The sequence below is a fragment of the Mastomys coucha genome, unplaced genomic scaffold (genome assembly GCF_008632895.1).
Source record: "Mastomys coucha isolate ucsf_1 unplaced genomic scaffold, UCSF_Mcou_1 pScaffold20, whole genome shotgun sequence".
NCBI classification, from domain to species: domain Eukaryota; kingdom Metazoa; phylum Chordata; class Mammalia; order Rodentia; family Muridae; genus Mastomys; species Mastomys coucha.
The window spans coordinates 25,229,196-25,243,733 of record NW_022196903.1 but is presented as its reverse complement, the minus strand read 5'-3'; the positions used below and the strand labels follow the sequence as shown (position 1 = coordinate 25,243,733).

The window sequence follows — 14,538 nt, the reverse complement described above, 5'->3', positions numbered from 1 at the left end:
TTTTGTAGAATCTCATTGTAGTTTTTCACTGTTCAGGTACTGTAAGCAGGAGAAAAAAATTGTAAATGTTTAACCAAGTTCCAGATTTTTTGTTGTTGTTGTTTCCCGGGAACTGGTAAAGGACTTTAAACATCTTTTTTTGGTTTTTCGAGACAGTTTCTCTGTGTAGCCCTGGCTGTCCTCGAACTCACTCTGTAGAGCAGGCCTGTCTCTGCCTTTAATGCCTCTGGGCCACCATCACCACCCAGCTGTTTTCACTTTTGTTTGTCTGTCTGTCTGTTTTGAGATGAGGTCTCGAAGTAACCATGGCTGGCTCTCAGGTGTTGGGATTTTTGCCTGCACACCATGTCCTGCTCTGTTCCAGTCCTTAAAACAGCCCCATAGCCCCCACCCTGGCTCCCTTATATTCAGTACTTAGCCTGGCTGAGCACTGAAGTAAAATCTAGCGGTTGGCTTTATTCTAAGAATGGTAAAAAAACTCCTGATTTGCTTGTGAATTGATGACGGGATTTTGGAAACTTGGTGGCTGGTTTTTCCCTAATAGTCAAGGATATGAATAATGTGATTAACATCCTAAGATAATTTTTTTAGAAATAAGATTGAATTACAATGGCAATTCCAGAATCCCAGGAAAGCCCTGTGTAAGTCACAGAAGGAATCATGGACCACAGGAATTAACACCCTGTGACTTGGGTTCATCGTTTTCTTTTTTTTTTTATTACTTCCTTTCCTTTCAGCCTGCTCCTTATTGAATTTTGGGACAAAGGAGAACAGTGATTGTGTTTGTTGGCTGCCCAGAGTAGCCAGTCCTGGACAGAACACAGAGTATACATTTCTCTGTCTGGTCCTGTTTGTGTTAGAAACAATGTCCAGAGCTTTGGGCATGCCAAGCCAAATGTTCTAGAGCTGGAACTCAATCTTGAAGAGAAATGTTTGTTTTATTTTTTTTTCTGTTTGTCAAGGTGAGAATTTAGAGTCCTGAATGTTCTTTAAGGTCCAGCTTGACAGAGATGAGACATGGTAGAGGCATTTTGTCAAGGCAGTTAGAGCCAAAAAGCCTAATCAAACTCTGAATCTCTTTAGTTCCAGGACAGCCAGGGCTACACAGAGAAACCCTGTCTCGAAAACAAAACAGAAAAACTCCTTTCTGAGGTTGGGGTCTTTTGTTTGTGTTGGGTTTTGTTGTTGTTGTTGTTTTTTTTTTTTTTTTTTTTTTTTTTCCTTCTTCGAGACAGAGTTTCTCTGTGTTGCCCTGGCTGTCCTGGAACTCACTCTGTAGATTAGGCTGGCCTTGAACTCAGAAATCCGCCTGCCTCTGCCTCCCAAATGCTGGGATTAAAGGTGCCACCACCGCCTGGCTGGAGTCTTACTTTTTATTTCGTATAGCCAAAGCAGCTTATAAAGGAAAACATTTGATTGGGGCTTGCTGCAGTTTCAGAGGGTGAGTCCATTACTATCGTGGCAGTAGGCATGGCCTGGAACAAAAGTGAAGAGCTTACTGGAGCCACCTGACTCATCCCCTCTCTTGGTGAAAGGTAGCCAGGGAGGGAGGCGTGCCCTCCTCCAGTGACCACCTCCTAATGCTTTCTAAACAGTCCACCAGCTGGGAACCATTATCATTCCAGCCACCTGAGTCTAAGGGCAAGGGTGCTTAGTAAACCCACTTCCTTCATCAGAAGGGAATGGATTTTCACAAAATTAATTAATTTTATGCATGTCAAATCTAATAAAACTAGAACCATCAAAAAGATTTTGTAGTTATCAGCATATTTATTGCTTTTTTTTTTGTCTTTTTTTTTTTTTTTTTTTTTTTTTTTTTTTTTTTTTTTTTTTTTTTTTTTTTTTTTTTTTTGTCTTTTCAAGACAGGATTTCTCTGTAGTCCTGGCTATCCTGGAATGCACTCTGTAGACCAGGCTGGCCTCAAACTCAGCTTCCAAATGCTGGAATTAAATGTGTGTTATCACATGTGGCTTACAAACCTAATTCTTAAATTACAAATACTGTGAAATCATAATAAGCTTGTTTGGTGCCTGCACAGCTGAAGGATGGACAGGAAGCTAGTTGTCTGTCAAGCTCCAAGGATCTGCCCACCTCTGCCGCTGTCTCACCAGCACTGGGATGACAAGTGTGTGCTCCTGGCTTTTTCATGTATTCTGAGGATTCAAACTCCCCAGGTCTTAATGCTTAGAGGCAAGCACCCTTACTGAGCCAGGCCCACCGGAACAGTTTTTAACATCTAATGCTCTCTATAGTATATAATGGTCATATTTTCCACATTCAATCTGAAAAGCAAAAAATTTGCAAATAAAAGTTTCTTTTCCTAGCCATCCCACTGCCTCCAGGTGGCCAGAGCCTTGAGCTACCTCCTCTCCACCCAGGACTGCTGTGCACTGTTTGTTCCCTAACTTAGAGGTACTACTCAGCACCTCTGTAACAATGGGTCAGCAGTGCTAACACAGGAAGAGGATAGAAACAGGAAGGAAGAACCAGTACTCAAGGGTTCTTCTATTTGTTTGAAGCAAACACATTGACAAAGATACGTAAGGTAGTAGGAAAGTTTATTAGATCTCTTCCTGGGATACAAGCAATCCCCTGGTTATGTAATAGGCAGTCTGCAATATTTCTCTAGCCCCAAAGCCCTTCTGAATGTCAGAGAGAACAAAACCTATACTTTATTTTTAAAAGGTTGTTGTTGTTGTTAGGTGGGAACAGTTGGTAGTGGTCCTTGTCAGCAGCACCTGTCATGAGAACATGGCAGTGCATGTGAGCAGCAGGGGCTGCTTCCTGTGCTGGGGACTTGAGAAGAAGCAGAGTGTCACTTTGAAGTAGCCACAGGGAAGCTGCAGAGAGAGAGAGAGGCAGCCTGTCTCTAGGCACAGCATGACTCCCCAGCCATGGTTGTACTACAGACATCATGAAAATGAGATGATAGATTGCTGACAGGCAGCATGATAAATAAGCTCACTTATCATGTAACCTCTGTGAGCCTCTTTTTTTTTTTTTAGATATATTTATTTTGTGTGAGTACACTGCTGCTCTCTTCAGACACACCAAAAGAGGGCATCAGATCCCACTACAGACGGCTTTGCTGAAGTCCTGTAGATGTCTAGGAAGGGCGTACTTTGCCCCACAGACAGACACCACAATTAACTGTCTTTTCAGGGACTTTTACTTGCAAATTCTCTACTTTTCAGATGTTAAACTACCATACGACTGCTGGGAATTGAACTCAGAACCTCTGGAAGAGCAGTCAGGGTTTTTAACTGCTGAGCCATCTCTCCAGCCCTAAGCCTCCATTTCTTTTTTTTTTTTTTTTTAAGATTTATTTTTATTTTTATGTGTATGAGTCTACTGTAGCTGTACAGATGGCCGTGAGCTATCATGTATGTGGCTGCTAGGAATTGAACTCAGGACCTCTGCTGGCCCCGCTCGCTCTGGTGTAATTCACTGTAGCTGACTTCAGACACACCAGAAGAGGGCATCAGATCCCATTACGGGTGGTTGTGAGCCACCATGTGGTTGCTGGGATCCGAACTCAGGACCTTCGGAAGAGTAGTCAGTGCTCTTACCCGCTGAGCCATCTTGCCATCCCGAGCCTCCATTTCTTTATGTGTGGAATGGACTTGGTGGTAACCATCTCTGGTTGAAGTGCAGTGCTCAGCAAAGCTCAAAGTGTGTCTAGCCAAACTAGACATGGTGGCCCACGCCTATAATTCCAGCTCTTGGGGATGTGGGAAGGCTAAGGCAGGATCAAGTGTTTGAGGCCAGCTTGGAGTACACAGCAAGATTTTGGCTTGTGGCTCCTGGGATGTGTTAGTCGGCCACTGCTGTGACTGTCTTACCTCTTAATTAGAACTGTTGCTAATTCCCCCTGCTCTGGCTTGTGGTTTGCACAGCTGCTCCTCCTCTTCCTCCTCCTCCTCCTCCTCCTCTTTTTCTTCTTTAAAGCTGATTTATTTTTATTCTTAATCTTGTATCTGTACGTGAGTACGTATATGTGTAATGCCCGAGAGGCATTTCACCCCGAGCTAGAGTAACAGGCAGTTACTGATGTTGGTGCTTCTGGTTGAACTAAGGTTCTCTGCAAGAAATGCGCAAACTCTTGACCACTGAGCCACCTTTCCTCCTCTTAATGTATTTACTGTTTGCCATTTTTAACCCATTGTCTGGGGTTTTGTTTGTTGTTATTTTGTTTTGTTTTTTGTTTTTTCAGACAGTCTTCCTGTGTTGCCTTGGCTTTCTGGAACTCACTGTGTTCCAGGGCTTGCCTCAAACTCACAGAGATCCTCCTGCCTCTGTGTTCTCTGTGCTGAGATCAAAGGCATGCACCACTATGCACAGCACTTAACCCATTGTCATACTTAATTCTTTCTCCCCAGAATTAAATTGGGAAGGCAAATGAAAAAAAATTTTTTTTTTTTTTTTTGCTCTTGGTTTATTTGGTCTTTGGTTTAGGTTTTTGTTGTTGTTGTTTTGTGGCTGAGAAGTAGGTCTCATTGCCTAATCCAGCTGTCTCATACTCTCGAGCAACCTTTCATCTGCATCCCCTGTGCCGAGATTACAGGAGTGTACTGGTAAATCCCAGACTACTTTTCGTGTTTTATTAGATGCACCACCCAAGTGCTGGGCTCACAGGTGTGCGGTGCTGCACCTGTGTTATGTGTGGGGTGCTAGAGGTCAACCCATAGTATAGTGCATGCTAGGCAAACACTACCAATTGAGACTCATTCCCAGACCCTTGACATGTCTTTAAAGATATTGTTAGCTGGGCTTGCTGCTAACACCTGAAAAGACCAAGAGAGGAGAATCACCACTAGTCTGAGGAACATATTGCTTCTAGATTTTAAAAGTTATAAATAATGAAATTCTTAAAGAGAAATTGTTTTGAGCTGGAGAGATGGCTCAGCGGTTAAGAGCACTGACTGCTCTTCAATCCGAAGGTCCTGAGTTCAAATCCCAGCAACTACATGGTGGATCACAACCATCTGCAATGACATCTGACTCCTTCTTCTGGGGTGTCTGAAGACAGCTACAGTGTACTTATATATAATAAATAAATCTTTTTTAAAAAAAAGAGAGAGAGAGAAATTGTTTTGTTTGCCCTCTTGTTTAAAACATTTAGCTCTGGGGTTCTGGTGTGTGGCTTCACTATAATTTAATCCCATGGGACTGTTCTGAAGGTGGTCTTTTAAAAGCCCAGGTGGAAACCTCACATTCTGGAGGGAACTACTCAGTGGGAGAACAGACGGAGAAGCACGCTGCCTGGGGACTCTGGTACAGGATCTACTGCCCACATTCAGTGTTCAGATCAGGCTTTCATAAACAGAAAATTCACACTCACCACATCTCGGGTGCTTAGCAGACATGCTTCATGACAGCTGTTTTAGATAATTCAGAGATAGCAAAATTTTATCTCTGCAAAATGTTTGGTTGAGAAGCACACCTCTAGACTATTCCAGGAAGTGAGCAGGAAGAACCACTGTCTGAAAGGCTTTCTTCCTTTATGATGCTGGGACACTGTGCTGCATCTCTCTGTGCCGGGCACTTTGTATGTAAAGCTTTACTGGAGCATAGTCATGCTCATTCGTGGTGTTTATCTTTGGCTACTTGGAGCCATAGCCACAGAGCTGTACTGGACAGACACCTCTGTTGGCTGCAGGATCTAAAGTAGTTACTCCAGTCTTCTATGAAAAGTTTTGATTGATCTTTTTTTATATCTAATGTGGGATTTCTCGGACTTGCAACAAATGTCATTTTGGTCCTGATAATTCTTTGTGATAGGTTGGAGAGTGAACTCAGTGGTTAAGAACTCTGGCTGCTTTTCCAGAGAACCAAGGTTCAATTCTCATCACCTATAGGTGACTACAGTTGAGTGGGATTTGATGTGGCTTCCAGCAGCTGTGGGCCCTACACACGTGGTACAGACACACGTGCAGGCATAAAACACTCACATAAGACAAAGATATTTATACAGGAAATTAACTCATTTTGAACTAGTAAATAGGGGGTTCCTACCCCACCCTGGATCATTCAGTTCCCAGATAAAAGACACAAAACTGTTACATTTACAATAAGCAGTAAAGCACTAGAGCTGGGCTAGTTTGTCTACTTCCTTGTCAATAACCCAGAATTTTAATTTGCCATGTTCTGGCTGGGCTGCTTTTATTCCAGTTGGCCAACCCTCATGGTGTCTTCTCTCTGTGTGTTTGTGTCTCTGTCTGTCCGTCTGTCCTTCTCTCTCTCTCTCTCTTCCGCTCCCACCCCTGCCTTAGAGAACTGAAATGCCGCCTATCTCTTTTCTGCCCAGCTATAGGCTGTAAGCATCTCTATTGACCAGTCAGGGATAACTTGGTGAAGTAATGTTGCATAGCATCACTTGGAGTGTGTGGTGAGGATCTCCCCTCCAAGGCAACCTTGGCCAGTATTTAGCATTACAATCCATAGCAAACCACCATCCTGTAACATTGGTGAGGTGGTGTAGTGTGGGTAAGCTGTTTGCTATGCACACTTGGCTTCCTGAGTTCAGTCCCCTGACCCCATGAAAGGTGGAGGAGAGAGCCAGCTCCACAGAGTTGCCTGACTCCAGTACACACACCACAGCAGATGCTCCCTCATGACATAGAAAGATGTTTTACAAAGGAATTACAGTAGCTTGAGGTGGGATAGATTATTGGGACATAATGTGTAATAATAGTGTGTGTTTCTGTTTGGGAAATGGAGTGCATTTAAATCAAGAAAATGAGGCTGTAGTAATACCAGTCTATCATAAGATCCTGGATTTGAATTCTTCAACAATGCAAAAAAAGGGGGGGTGGGTAAAGGTTGAGAAAATTGTCTTTCAAAGAGAATGGTCTGCATATGCTCATGTAGCTGCTTAAGTTTCCATTTTAAATGTAGTTGGTGTTGATATGTTTTTGTGGAACCTCTGTGGAAAATCATCTTCATTGTAGCTGAGTGTTTAAGCAGGTGAGCAAGTGGGGGAGAAAGGGGTACTGGAGGAGTGGAGAGGTAGTCCTGTGGCTAGGAGTGCTTGCTGCTCTTTAGGGGACCGACCTGTAGTTTCCAGCACCCTGTGGCCTTCATGGGCATTCGCATGCACATGATGCACATACATTAATGCTGCCTAAAACACATACATGTAAATATAAATAATATTTTTAGAGCATTCTTTAAAAAAAAAAGATTTATTTATTTAGTATATGTAACTACACTGTAGCTGTCTTCAGATACCCCAGAAGAGAGCATCAGCATTACAGATGGTTGTGAGCCACCATGTGGTTGCTGGGATTTGAACTCAGGACCTTCAGAAGAGCAGTCAGTGCTCTTAACTGCTGAGCCATCTCTCCAGCCCAAGAGAGCATTCTTTACTACTGAAGTGCAATTAATTAGGTGAAATTGCATGTTCCCATGCATGAAGTGTTTTTTGTTTGTTTGTTTGTTTATTTGTTTTCAGATCTTACCAATATATTTGAGTCCTTCCTGCCCCAGTTGCTGGCCTATCCTAACCCCATAGACCCTCTCAATGGTGATGCTGCAGCCATGTACCTCCACCGACCAGAAGAGTACAAGCAGAAAATTAAAGGTAAGATGGCTTTTTGCTTTTAGTTGGCCATATAGAGTCTGTCTCTTTATTTTGTTGGTTTGGGTTTTTTTGTTTAGTTTGGTTTGGTTCGGTTTGGTTTGGTTTGGTTTGGTTTGGTTTGGTTTTTTGAGACAGGGTTTCTCTGTATAGCCCTGTATAGCCCTGGCTGTCTTGGAACTCACTCTGTAGACCAGGCTGGCTTGCTTTTTGATACAGGGTTTCTCTGTGTAGCCTTGGCTATCCTGGAACTCAAGAGATCCTCCTACCTCTGTTTCCTCATGGCTGGGATTAAAGGCGCACACTACCGCCAGCTCAAAGCTAAGTAACTCTGTTCCTTGTATGTTTCTCTAAGAAGACACTGCAGTGGCGTCCTCATTGACTCCTTGTTAGGTTCAGAGCCTGTGTTGTGTCCCCACACTCAGGATCACTTCCATGAGGCTGGGAAGAGGACACCTAAAGCCTGAGTTGTATCAGCTTACCTTTTCTTTCTCTTCAGTGTGTTTTCTGCTTGAACTACAGCCACCACCCCTGCTTGCCCCTTTGCCTGGGTCTGCATTTGAGAACTTGCCTGTGAAAAGTGTAGGTGCTTAAAGCGTAACACAGAAGGAGCATCTGCTCCTTCTGCAGGCAGGCAGGCAGGCACTGAGTTCCTTTGTGTTAGGTAATGATGTGCTCATCTGCATAGGATGCAGAGCATCAGGAGCCTCAAAATGTGGTCAGATCCATTTGCCAACAATAGCAGTAAAGGATGTTAGGAGAGCATGACTACATCAAAGAGGAACACTGGGGACCATGTGTTGAATAATAGTTTCCTTCTGTTTGTTTTCTCCTATCCCCAGGTCTCTATGGAGTACTGTTGAGTCTTTTTATTTAAATAAAGTAGAAATGTTCATTTTCATGGGTCTCAAGTAATTTGTAAATTAATAGCCTAATTTAATATAGTATAGTAATATACATAGCCAAAAAACCATGTATTGCCAGGCAGTGGTGGCGCATGCCTTTGATCTCAGCACTTGGGAGGCAGAGGCAGGCGGATTTCTGAGTTCAAGGCCAGCCTGGTCTACAGAGTGAGTTCCAGGACAGCCAAGGCTACACAGAGAAACCCTGTCTTGAAAAAAAAAATATATTCCGAGAAAATGGCAATTTCAACCAGATAAGGTTTTGTTAGGAAACTATGCTAAAATTTTGACATTGCCTTCACTTACCAGTGTCTGTCAGGACAGCCAGGGCTATACAGAGAAACCCTGTCTTAAAAAAAAACAAAAAACAAAACAGTGTCTGTCAACCATACAGAAAAATATTTGTATAGTTCTAACACCCATTAGGCCTGAGCAATATAGCATTACCCTGACTGTCCTACAGGTTTGCTCTGGTCCTAGTTACCAAAGAAACAGACCTGTGTTCATCTCAGGGTAGCTAGCTACTTCTGTCTCAGGGACCCCTAACTTTCTGTGGTGTCCATATTGAGGGTCAGTTTGCGATCCGTGGTAGTCTGAGATAGCTGTGACTGTTCCGGCCTGAGCTCAGCCCTGCTTTCTGTTGTACCTTTGTATGCTAACTCGCCCATCTTTCTTACACCATTCAGGAAATGAGGTCTGTGCCTTATTTCTCAAACTTCACCAACTTGTTGATTTGCTCCCCTTGCTCCTAGGACCAGGCATTTCCAAAGCCCTTGTCAGCTCCTGCGGCCCTCTAGGGACTCAGGCTTTTCTTCCTGCCCTGGAACCACACCACTCTTCCCTGCTCTACAGAAGCTGGAGCCTCACCTCCTAATCTGTGAACTCTTCTCAGGCCCCACCCCTGGGGAGCCGGAGCTACTGCTCTGGTATTTCCTTCCACTCTGAAATGAATCTCATTCCATTTCCTGAATGTGACCATTCTCTTATGACTAATTTATGCTTTTTCCCCCCAGGAATAAGCCTTTCCCCAAGTTGCTTATTCATGTCTTTAGGTAACCCTAGGTATACGGACTCAGAGTGGGTATGTCGAGGCCTGACCTTCTCCTAGGTTATTTTTTTGCAGTGGTAGTCACAGCTTAGCATGCCTCATCACAGAAGAGTTGTAACTACTTCTCTCCCCCAGGTGTTAGGAGTGCAGGTGTGGCATACAGTAGTTGCTAGAGAGATGATGTCACAACAGCTGAGGATGCACATTACTATTCCAGAGTGGTTCCAGAGTGGCTGTGTCACTGTTCCCTTACTGTAAGGATAGACCAGTGACATAACTCCTCCAATAAGGCCACACCTTCTGATCCTTCCCAAATAGTTTGCATAGCTGGGGGCCAAGTATTCAAATGGATGAGTCTCTGGGGGACATTCTGATTCAACACACCACACATATGGTTTAAGTTCAGTTCTCAACACTCATGTCCACAGACCACTACTGCCTGGAATTTCAGCTTTAGAGGGTCCAGTGTCTCTGGTCTCCTCGGGTACCCCGCCCCCATGCACATAGCCACACCCATATCCACATCAATACATGTAAAAACAAATCTTTGTTACAATGTAGGTGTAGCCGGGCAGAGGTGGTGCACACCTTTAATCCCAGCACTTGGGAGGCAGAGGCAGGTGGATTTCTGAATTCCAAGACAGCCTGGTCTACAGAGAGAGTTCCAGGACAGCCAGAGCTACACAGAGAAACACTGTCTCAAAAAAACAAAAAAACTAAAATGCAGGTGTAAAAACAAGGTTGAGTACTATGCAGGCTATGGGTGGACATAGGGAACCTTGGCATTGTCTAAAGATAGGTCACTCCCCCACCCAAACCCTTTGCTGGTAAGGCAGCCAGCATTCAGGAGGCAGAGGCAGGCAGATCTCCTGAGTTAGAGGACAGCCAGGGCGAATAGAGAGAGGCTGTTATAGCCATCTTTGCCTCTGTGTATTCTTCTTTTTCCTACCCCCTCACACTAGATAGGAGAGAGAGATCCCTGAATCTAATTTTCTTTGACCAAGACTACTAACAAACTGCAACCAACCCACTGAACAACCAACAACCTCCAATTGGGACTCTAACAGTTATATACTCTCCAAAAGTTCCCAGAATTCCATTGTCACAAAATTGCAGAAACTGTCTGGGAAAACCATGCCTCTGTTAGAGCACAAAGCAAATTACAGCCACTGCAGTCAGTTTGAAGCAGCCCCACATCCCCCACACCTGGGATTAAAACAACAAACTATATACATGTATGTATGTATGTATGTATTATGTATGTATACATATGTACTTACTTTTTCTTTCTTCCCCCTCCCCCCCCAGACCAAGCTGGCCTCGAACTCAGAAATCCGCCTGCCTCTGCCTCCTGAGTGCTGGGATTAAAGGCATGCACCACCACCACCTGGCTGTTCTGTTTTTAAAGAAACCAAAATTCCAGAATTTTTACTACGCCTTGTCTCAGTAAACCAACCAACCAAAAACACCTTTGCTAGCGAGACTGGAGAGATAGCTCAGTTAAAGTACTTGCCCTGTTAGTATGAGTAGAAAAACAGGAGGCTCCTTGGAGCCCTCTAGAAGGTGGAGGACAAAAAAAGATGCCTGACATCAGCCTCTGGCATCCATGCACATGCCAGTGTATACACACAGCATCTCTGTTAAGTGACATCAGCTTGCCAAGGATCTTCAGTACTGAGGTAATCCACCTCATCCTTAGCTGGTTCCTTCTGTGACTGTCTAGTTGGATGAGTCTGAGCTACTGAAGTGTCCACTCCCTCTGTTAGTATGAAAAACTAGAGTAGATGTTCCCAACCTTCCTAATGCCGGGACGGACCCTTTAATACACTTCCTCAAGTTGTGACTGCCTACAATAACATTTCACTGCTACTTTATAACCATAATGTTGCTACTTTTATGAATCTTAATGTAAATGTCTGATATTCAGGGTATCTAATTTACAACCCCAGTTGTAATTTCTTGATTAACGTGTACCCACCAAAATCTCTACATTCTGCTCATTTTTTTCAGAGTTTTACTTTTGTTACTATTTCTCCCTTTTGAAATTTTTGTTTTGTTTATTTATTGAGGCAGAGCTTTGTGGGGCCTTGACTGTACTGGAACTGGCTCTGTAGAACAAGCAGGCCTTGAATTCACATAGATCTGCCTGCCTCTACCTCCCAAGTGCTGGGAGGGAGTATCTTAGCTGATATACAGTGCCTGGCTAGCATATACAAACCCTGGTTCAGTTCCCAGCACTACATAAACTAGATATGCTGTCACATGCATAGGTTGTTTGCATCAGAAGTTCAGGGTTATCCTTGGCTGTGGAGAGATTTTTGAAACTAGCCTAGACTATATGAGATTGATTTTTTTTTTTTAAATTACTCTTCAGTTTTCATACCCTAGCTACATAGTTTTGGTGACACTTTTGTTTGTTTGTTTTTGTTTTTGTTTTTCGAGATAGTGTTTCTCTGTGCATCCCTGTGTGTCCTGGTACTCACTCTGTAGACCAGGCTGGCCTTGAACTCAGAAATCTGCCTGCCTCTGCCTCCCAAATGCTGGGATCAAAGGTGTGCGCCACCACTGCCCAGCAACACTAAGACTTTAAATGTACCCTGTGTACAGAATTGACAGTGTAGGGGCTGAAGTGTCTCTAACTCCTGTCTTAGCCCTCATCCAGTTCCCATCATGTCTGCCCTGTGTCTGTTTTGATCTCCCTGTTAGCATCCGTGTTCATAATTTCTCGGTCTTCTGAAGAGCCTTCTCAAATGCTTTCTAGACATTTGGTTGTTTTTTAATATCTTAAAAGATATAACAACTTCTGTGAAGGGAAAGTGGACTATCTAGGCAGGAGTCAGAAATAAAATCCCTGGGCAGGAGAAATGGCTCAGTAGCTAACAGAGCTTGGGTACTCTTTCAAAAGACCCAAGTTAAGTTTCCAGCCAGCCATAGGGTAGCCCACGCCGTAACTCCTCCAGCACCTGTGCACACACATACAAATTTAACATTTTTCTTATTCTAAAAAGTACATTTTTAACCAGGCATGGGGGTATATACCTATAATCTCGTGAATACGTGAGCTCCTGTCTAAAAAAAAAAAATCTTAACTACATTTGTTATAGTTTCAAAGGCTTTAAGTCTCAGATCTACAAACTTTGTTCAGAAGGAAGTGTGTTTGAGTGTGTTGGTACATACCTGTCCTCTCAGCACTTTGACATACACTGGTAGGAAGCTCTTGGAAAGTTAAGTGACTACACTGTCACTGTCCTCAGATATACCAGAAGAGGGCATCAGATCCCATTACAGATGGTTGTGAGCCACCATGTGGTGGCTGGGAATAGAACTCAGGACCTCTGGAAGAGCAGTCGGTGCTCCCAACCACTGAGCCATCTCTCCAGTCTCCCTCATGGCAAGTTTTAAGTTAGTCTGCTATACAGCAAGTTCCAGTCCAGTCACTACTGTCTCATAAAACAAAACAAGAGGAAATAGGGAAATGTTCCTACCTAGACCCTGTGCTGTCTCCGCAGCATTGGCAGGCCTGTGTGATCTGCCTGCTCCTCACAGCACCTTCAACAGCACCACAGGAAGAGACACAGTGTGAGGATGTGGGAGGCCATGGGTCCAGCTTGTGCCCTGACGGGATTCCTACCACTGCCCTTCCATAGTATGTGTAAGCAGTTTACTTACACAGAGTGAGCCTCTAGGAACAAATGTGTTGTTTATTCAGCACTTCTTAAATTCTTTCTCAGCCAGCACTTCGGCCTAGGCTCTTGGGTGAGTGAATGGAAGAGACCCTGAGCCTCCCTCCACGTATCAGCTTGTTCTGATGAGCAGACTGAGTCCGTTATCGCTGTCTGCTTCCAAAACCCAGGCGTCAGGATCGAGCTGTGATTACACAGCGGCAGATCATTGGGGGGTGGGGAGTCCTGATAAATCACTGTGGAATCACCACATTTCTCTGGGAGATAGATCACTTTATTTACATGGAAAGTAAAAAGTGTGAATTGCCCATTTCAACCCAGACAAGTCACTTCCTCTTTGGGTTACCCCTTGGCTTTTTGTTATAACACTGGGATAGGAGGTGAGTTTGCACCTTGGGCTCACTTAACTCATACCCACCTTCCCCCCTGTGCAGAATACATCCAGAAGTATGCAACGGAGGAGGCCTTGAAGGAACAGGAGGAGGGCACTGGCGACAGCTCATCGGAGAGTTCTATGTCTGACTTCTCAGAAGATGAGGCCCAGGACATGGAGTTGTAGTAGAAAAGGCATCTGCTTTTCAGAAAGACTATTATTTCCTAACCATGAGAAGCAGACTCTAATATTCATATTTAAACAAAGCAATTTTTTTTATTACTAAACAAGGTTTTTATGAATAATAGCATTGATATATATATATTATATATCACCCTTTAGATCTTGATTTCTTGGTCATTTCTCAACCTGAGGTGCATAGCATATTCCCACATTCCATTTTGGTAGCAATATGCGGTCCGAATGCATGCATTCATAAGTCCATTTGGCCAAGCCAGCCTGTGTGCTACTGAACTGTCAAGAGATTGCCGCTCTGATAGGTAAACATGAGAAAAGCAGGAAAAGTTTGCTTCTTTTTATTGATGGTTCCAAAGAAACAAACCAAATCTACCAGCTCTTGGATGAAGATAGAACAGTGCTTTTCCAGAGTGGGAAGGAGAGGGCTGGGACGCGTGCTTGGAGAGCCTGTGAAGCTGCTCTGTCCTTGTCAGCTGCTCCCAAGTCCTGAGTGGCCCTTGGTGAGGAGCAGCGTGAGGCAGGGAGTTGAGTGAGAAGTGACACTTAGGGCTTTTGGTTTTTTTGACTCAAATTTAAGTGCATTTTTCTAGGTAGATTTCTGCCCTCCATGCTACCAGACCTGCAGCCACATTGGTTTTGCCTTGGAGAAAGAACATTTGGGAAGCATTTTGTGAAGCCATTTCCTTTTGAGGGTGTACAGCTTGTCATCCAGCAGAGTGTTTTGAGAGAACAGGACTGGAGGAGAGAAGTGACT

General features: G+C 43.9%; 1 protein-coding gene across 2 annotated transcripts in view; it reads left to right on the top strand.

Moving 5' to 3' along the window:
* Nucleotides 1-14,096, top strand: part of Ube2h (ubiquitin conjugating enzyme E2 H) — a 92,218-nt gene extending 78,122 nt beyond the window's left edge. For both annotated transcript variants that reach the window (XM_031381413.1, XM_031381412.1), the window contains 2 exons: nucleotides 7,455-7,583; nucleotides 13,648-14,096. In XM_031381413.1, coding sequence (XP_031237273.1) covers nucleotides 7,455-7,583; nucleotides 13,648-13,772 — 254 coding nt within the window. In that variant the 3' untranslated portion in view covers nucleotides 13,773-14,096. The remainder of the gene's footprint in view (nucleotides 1-7,454; nucleotides 7,584-13,647) is intronic.
* The last annotated feature ends 442 nt before the right edge of the window (nucleotides 14,097-14,538 follow it).